Genomic DNA, 7,150 nt, shown 5'->3' on the forward strand with positions numbered 1-7,150 from the left:
CCGTAAGATGAGGCCTCTGAGGTCGCTTCCGACTCTGTCATCATGCGGTCTTGGTGAAGGTGGAGCCTGTGCCCCCGTGCCGCGCCCTCCCCGTGCACAGACTGACAGGGGCAGTAACCTCACGGCAGGGCGCACTGGCCTTTACTCCGTCTCGCCACTGAGTTTTCCGGTACTAGTGCCTGTCGTCGCCAACAGGGTAGCTCTTTCTGCAGAAAGTTCTTCACGTTTGCTCTCCCAGACGTGAGTCGCCATGGACCAGCACCCTCCTGGGTCAGGCAGACAAATAATGGCCCTCGGCGAAACTTGGCAGATGGGGACCAAGTGAGGCTTTCGATCCTCCAGGAACGCGATCGGCCCTGCTATCAAACCGTCAACCCTGTTGCCTGACAAGATCTAGACTTCCTGAGTGACGCCCACATCACAGCTTGACGCCCTTCCTCCCGCTGTGCTCCCACACCCACTTCTGTGCCCCATGACCAACCCCGCAGAACCGCTCATGTTTCCAACCTCTACCCTGAATTCTGGGGCTTTCCCCCGTTTCGGAGTTGAAAGCGCCAGTGCATAATGAGGGGGATGTAGTAATTCCGGTCCTTTGGTACATGAGCACAGGTCGTATGTTACTAGTTGAGATCTCACACCCCAAAGCAGGGCTCGTGAGTTACTATGATCACACCTCTGGTCAAGGCAGTCGGTCCCAGGTAGCAGAATTAAGAATAAGGAGATGGAAGCTTATTTGATTTGCTGTTCTGTCCTGTTATGGATACTGATCAGCTGGCTAAGTTATAGACTAGGGTCATGGAATGTTTAGCTCTCAAGCATCTATCAGAGGCTTGAAATGTCCATAACAGGTGGGCTTGGTGAATGCCAGGAGTTAGCATGATTGAAAGGGTGTTTTGAGTCATGGCACATGGCAACATGGAAATAAAACAGATATATCACAGGTGGGTGGTGGTGGTAGAAATAGACTGGCAGAGAATTTTAACACCTAAAACATGAGAAAGATTTATCCCTACAGGCTTCTCCGTTTCATGAAATATTCGTTTCCCTCTGATCTGAAATTCTGTATTTGTATTGCCTTCTAAAACTCTTACTGATTTCTGTTTCGTTTCTTTTATCGCTTTCTCTTTATTTCCTCTTTTAAGTGCCACTTCAAATATATATTTTTAAATCTGAGATCATCGTGGTGGCTAACTTTGAAAGTCATTTGTTCATGTTGTCCTGGTGGTGATTTCTGGTTAGAAGCCCACAGAAATATCTCTGGGATGTGCTTGGTACAGTTCCTACGTCTTGGCAAGAGTCTAGGAGCAGTATAGGAAGGGGCAGGCTTTGGGGGCAGGAGACATTTAAAATTAGTTACTAATTATGGAATGACATTTTCAAAAAATCAAATGGCAGAGGCCACGGCACATGTTTAAAATGCTTCATCTCTGAGTCTTACACGGAGATTTTCTAAGCCCTGGTGAACTGTGAAATGAACAGGCCTTCCCTGGAGTGAATTAGCACTAGCAAGGTGCTTGGCCATTTCCAGGGTCTTCTGTTTCACGTATTTTATCTCATTTGTAACAGGTCTTCCCCTTTCACAGCCACCCTTTCCTTCGCTCCGAGATTCAGAGGCCCTTTGGGGAGGCAGAATTCCAGGTTTGCTTTCATTCGGGCCTTACCTGATATAATTGCCCCTCGTGTGGTTCTGGGGGGGCCCCCTCGTTTTATTCTTTGACTGGTTGTGACACTGGGTTGTGACACTTAAGCGGTGACTATGCAAAATTTGGCTGCTCGGTAAGAAAAAGTACTCTTTCCCACCCTGAAGGTTGACAGGAACATGAGATGGCAGAAGCTGTCCTGGGCTTTTTCTTGCCAGAAATACTCTGGAGAGCTCAACGTTGAATCACACCGTGTCTCGGTGCATGACTAGGTGCCTTAATCGCGCAGTTGGAGTCACTCGGGAAGATTGTTGGTGGGGGGACTGGGGAGTCTGACGAAGTTATATCGAGAAAAAACTTGCCGTGTGTTAATGCATTAGTAGTAGGCGTGGGGAGGAGAAGAATGGAAGAGAAAAACTAAGATGAAACCACTGATACATCCACAAAGACTCCATTCTAGCTTGTTATCCTTCTCTTGCCTCTGGCGGCGACTCACAGCCAGTAAGTGAACCTGAGTACGTTTTCAGATTTCTTCGGGAGAAGAAAACTGCAGTCGGGAGAAGGGTGACCACAAGCCAAGCCGTGAGTGAGGAACTCCCGAGATGTGGGCCAACTAGGTCACTGAATTTGTCATGTTCGACTCTTAGGTTGCACCCCTTTGAACTTCGGAAGTTTGATCCTCCCGGTGGTATTTGTGAGGTAGAGATTCTGAGGTTCGATTGCAGGGCAAGAATCCCCACAAACATGATTCCACTGGAACCTCCCCCTCATCCCTGGTTCTCTCTTGGCTTGACAACTTGGACCCTATTAAAGGGGCTTAGTTGTTGACATCTCAGAAGAACCTCCTTATAAAGCCCAAAATAAAGTGCCGTTTTTCCCCACAGCGGCTCCGCCTCCCACATCCCCCGTCGCGTCCCCATCACCCAGAATCACGACCTCACAGGGGTCACGGCTCCTCCCCTAAGCCGTCCTCTTGGTCCTGCCCCACAGTGTCCCTTCCAGCTCTCCTCTCCGTGCCCACTGCCCTGAGTGCCCTCATTCAGGCTGGTGCCCGCGCCATTCCTTGCCAGGCTGTGCCCTCCCCTTGCGCATGTCTGTGTGTGCCACCGCGCTCTCGTCCCGCGCTCCCGCCCGCAGGGGATTGCATCCTGCCTCTGGAGCGGGCCCTGCCCTGCTCGTACCTTTGCTCGCGCTGTACCCTTTCTTGGAGTGGCCCCTGCCCTTCTCTGTGTGCTGCAGTATCCCCCGTTCTTCAGGGACCAGGGCACATACCGTCCCAGCCATCTAGTCTTGTCCGGTCCCCCAAACCCGATGTGATCTCTGCCTGTGATAAATCTCGACACCACTTCCCATCTGTGTGGTCGCACTCGCCGTGCTGTGCCTTGCATTGCTAGTCGTCTGTATGTCGATCTTGGTACACCGCAAAGGAAGGACTGTCCCTTATTCTTTGTGACCAGCAAAATATCTTGCACTGCACGGTAGGACACGTGTTCAGCAAGTGCTCTTATAACATCAGCGAATGCGTGGGGCGGTACTCTCCACAGTTGGAGCCAAAGGCAGGTTAAGTGGAAGTGCAGTGTGGTTGGGGGACAAGAGTGTGTAGATATGCTGAGGCAAGCGGAGCCTCAGGGGTCCCCATGCGACGGGGGCCCGAGGAGCTGCGATGCACAGCACTCACTGACAGGTCATTCTGATGTTCGCGAGAGCAGGGGAGGCCGGAAGGCCCGAAGTGTGGCCTTCACACACGAAAGCGATTTGTTCATGAAACACCAGCCAGCTCCACCAGCAGTGTAGGAAGGTGCTTTGTAAACAGGACAGTGATTATTAGGGATGCTGGTACACGTCCTGCTGGTGATGCGGAATGAAGGTGGCTCAGACGCTGATGAAAGCGGTGCCCGTTCGGGTGTCCGCTGAGTGACCGTCAAAGCTTCGGAACCACTGAGCCCCCCACTCTTCTTACTGAGAAGTTGATTTTCAGCTGACAGAGGGCCTTCTCTGTCTTGGTTTTGTGCAAGTTACAGCTTTGTGACTTGCGGACATGGGCAGTGGGGACAGATGTCAGAGCAGGTGTTGGTCACACCTCGTGAAGCTCCTCGGAAGGCCGACTGCACCTGGTTGGCGCAGACTGCAGAGTAAATGCTGTTGTCGTCGTCCAGGCTCCCGGCCCACACCGGCCGGTTGGAGTTGACTAATTAATGAACGGTCAGAAAGCAGTTCTCTTGTTTTTGTGTTTTCTCTCGTGTTTCGGGCAAAAGAGATTTAGGTGTATTTGCTCATTTTGTATGGCTCTCGGTCTGTCCGTGTTCTGTTGTCACCTTTCACTTCCTGGAGGAGAGCCTTGGGCGCGCCGAGCTTATTGTTCATGGCACGGCGAGAGGGGCGTTTAAAAATACCTCAGCTCGGGCTTCCCTGGTGGCGCGGTGGTTGGGAGTCCGCCTGCCGATGCAGGGGACGCGGGTTCGTGCCCCGGTCCGGGAAGATCCCACGTGCCGCGGAGCGGCTGGGCCCGTGAGCCACGGCCGCTGAGCCTGCGCGTCCGGAGCCTGTGCTCCGCGGTGGGAGAGGCCGCAGCAGTGAGAGGCCCGCGTACCGCAAAAAAACAAAAAACAAAAAAAAAACTCAGGTGTACCTAAAAATGCACCTCACTAAAACCGAAAATTTAGGGTTCGTAAAGGTTAATCCTCTAGTAAACTAAGAGCGTTTCCTCTGGGTGAAAAGTTTGAGTTTGTTTCAGGGGCGTGGCGTCCTTCAGACTGGCCAGTCTCCCTGCCAGAACGCAATCAGCCGAGATAAGAAAGGCTGCGGAGGCGTGGTGGGAGCGCAGCGCCCCTTCCCTTCTTTTCCCAGGCTTTCTTTCCTTTTTTTTTTAATCTTTATTTTCTTGACATGTAATAAATCTGCCTGTAAAGTCCGGGGTTTTACTGTTACATCATTTTCCAGCTAACTAGGAGTTACTGACAGTTTTAGCTATCTTTTAGAATAACTCTTTTTCTTTTAAGTTGGATGCATACCATACTTTAATAATCCAAGACAGTTCAGCTGTGTTTCCTGAGTATGTTTCGTATAACCCGTATATAACAATATTGCTGTGTTCTTAGTCATTTTTACATTTAAGGGTCCAAAATATATTTCGAATAACTTTCCATTAAACGTTTGAAGAGCATAAGAGCCGGGAAGTTCATTGATTCATTCATCGTGAAGCGTGTATCGCTTACCTGCTGGTTCTGGGATCAGGAAGCCAAGTAAAGCATGACCCCGGCCCTCAGCCTGGGGGGAAGATGCATGAAGAGGGTGAAACCAGTGACATGCGCTAGACGAGACATGGCCTGACCCGGAGCGCAGGTCGTCCCCTTTCCTTGAGGTTCAATGGCTGAAGCCACTTTTGGGTTCCAGGTGGGGCTACGTTTCCGTTTCATATGTGACTTGATTAACACTTTCCACGTCTTTTAATTCATTTTTTCAACATAGAGTTTTTGCGGGGAACAAATTGGGGAAGAGGTAGGGAGAGCCGGGGTGGGGAGCATGTTTGCGATGTGCAACAGGGTGGCCAAAGAAGACGGCACTGAGAAAGTGACTTGGAGCAAAGCCTCGAAGGAAGCAGAGGAGCAGCTGGGAGAGGCTCCATGTTGAGGGGATGGCCGCCAGGACCCTGAGGTGGGGCGTATCTGGAGGGTGCAGGGGCCAGCAAGGCATGAGGGCGAGGGGGGCAGGGATGAGGCTAGAGAAGGATCCGGACGGGGGTTGGGGAGGGACTCACAGGCCCCTCCTAGAGCTCCATCCTGATGACCAGCCTCCGGCCAGTGGATGACCTGTTGAGCTGTTACAACATGTTAGGGCGCCATGTTTTCGTCCATATTTTTACATTCATTGTTCCTGACAGTGAAAAGCGAGAGATTCCGTTTGTGGGACCATGTCTCTTCCTTGGTGTTCATAGCGGGCGTGTGTGTCTCCCTCCTGCTCTGCTCTGACGCTAAGGAGATACGAGGCTAGGATTGCTGTCTTCAGTATTCTCCCGATCTCTGGTGCAGACCAAGTAGGACAGAGATAATGCCTTGATCTGTATATTCATGCTGTCTAATCCCTTTTAATTACACTGGTAGCACAAGTCTGTCTCTTATAGTTACTTTTATCATTAACGGCACGAAAATGAACTCTTCAAAGGACCAAATGCAAGCTCTTTAGGCATATAAAGTGGATTAATGAGGGTGGCTCAGCGTTAAGGTATGCCAGGGCCGAGTCCAAATTTTATTCCGGTACAGGGATCACTTTCTATGTGGCCTCTCTGGCTCTGGAGCTAATTTGGATGCTGAGTAGCCCCACAGGTATTTATATGTAGTGTTTGGTATTTTTACTGGGTCCTATTCTTCTCCCTTGGATCACCTAAAATGGTTAAGAATTTTCTAGTGGGATTAAGGTTGTGATCTCTGGGGAGGGGTGGGCCATCTGCTCTTGGTTATTTTTGTGTTAGCCGCTTCCCCTTAAATGTATGTTCACAACTGAGCCACAGCCTTATGAGCTGGGCTTGAGGGAAGACTGGTCTAGGTGCCGCTCCTGAACTTGGTCTCTAAGCCATGGCTTCCCATAGACACTCAGGTAAAAGCTGCATATTCTTTATCTTCTAGGAAGCACAGTTTTATTTGGGCACTGAATCTTATGATTTGTCTAAAAGATACTTTTCGACGAAATGATTTTAGCCTTGTCTATAAATAGTAAATCGTAGCTCGTCTCTGTTCTGTCCTTGCCTTCTTCGAATGCTGTTTCCAAGACAAAAGATTATTCTTATTCAAGTAAAATCAGCAGTTTGAGTGCCTTATTTATTTTAATGTATAAACATACTACTGTATTGTACATTTTCCAGGACATCTTATGAAGCTGAAAGAGATTGTGTGAGGAAGGAGGTTTTCTTTGTTGTTTTAGGAATTTTTTTGTTATTTATAAGATACAAGTCTTCATCCTGACAGTGCTATGAATCGAATTTAAAGTGTTTAGAAAAGGTCAATCGAATATGGAGCTGGAAGGAGGAAGACTTATAACTAAGAAAGTCCATACTGACTTAACCACATCTCCTCCTTTGCTGAGCCGTCTCTTTCCTTCCTGAAGAAATTGCTGTGATACTTTTGATATGACACATAGGTTATTAATTGTTCTGATCCGAAAAAGGGGCAAAGGTTCGGAACTTCTAGACCGTCATTACCGTGAGACTCTTCCTGACACCGAGGAAGCCCTTGGGCCATGGGCAAGACTCCCCCGGGATAGGGACTGAAGGACCGCCAGTTTCCCCAGAAAGCCCGGTTCTCTGGAGTCAGCCTGCTGCCACTCTCTCCTGCGAAGCCAGCGATGTCGCCGTGGCTCCGTTGCCCTCTGCCTAAGCAACAGTCCCCTTTCTTAGCAACCAGGCACTTTGGCCCAGCTTTCAGATTAAGGGGCAAACTATTATGATTATCAGCGGCAGTCTTTTGGAAAAATTGATTTTGAAAGCTTGTAACTGCTTGCCAGTAATATATATATAT

General features: G+C 49.5%; 1 protein-coding gene across 4 annotated transcripts in view; it reads left to right on the forward strand.

The window, feature by feature from the left end:
* FHL1 (four and a half LIM domains 1) overlaps positions 1 to 7,150 on the forward strand; it is a 59,091-nt gene that overhangs the window by 41,291 nt on the left and 10,650 nt on the right. Inside the window, exon 1 of one of the 4 annotated variants that reach the window (XM_024760100.1) lies at positions 6,147 to 6,233. The exons of 2 other annotated variants lie outside the window; for them this stretch is intronic. In XM_024760100.1, the coding sequence (XP_024615868.1) occupies positions 6,212 to 6,233 (22 nt within the window). In that variant the 5' untranslated portion in view covers positions 6,147 to 6,211. Of the gene's footprint in view, positions 1 to 6,146; positions 6,234 to 7,150 lie in introns of those variants that run through there. One more of the 4 variants, XM_024760098.1, reaches the window with a different exon arrangement.

This window comes from Neophocaena asiaeorientalis, unplaced genomic scaffold (assembly GCF_003031525.2).
Source record: "Neophocaena asiaeorientalis asiaeorientalis breed wild unplaced genomic scaffold, Neophocaena_asiaeorientalis_V1.1 scaffold927, whole genome shotgun sequence".
In the NCBI taxonomy this organism is placed as follows: Eukaryota; Metazoa; Chordata; class Mammalia; order Artiodactyla; family Phocoenidae; genus Neophocaena; species Neophocaena asiaeorientalis.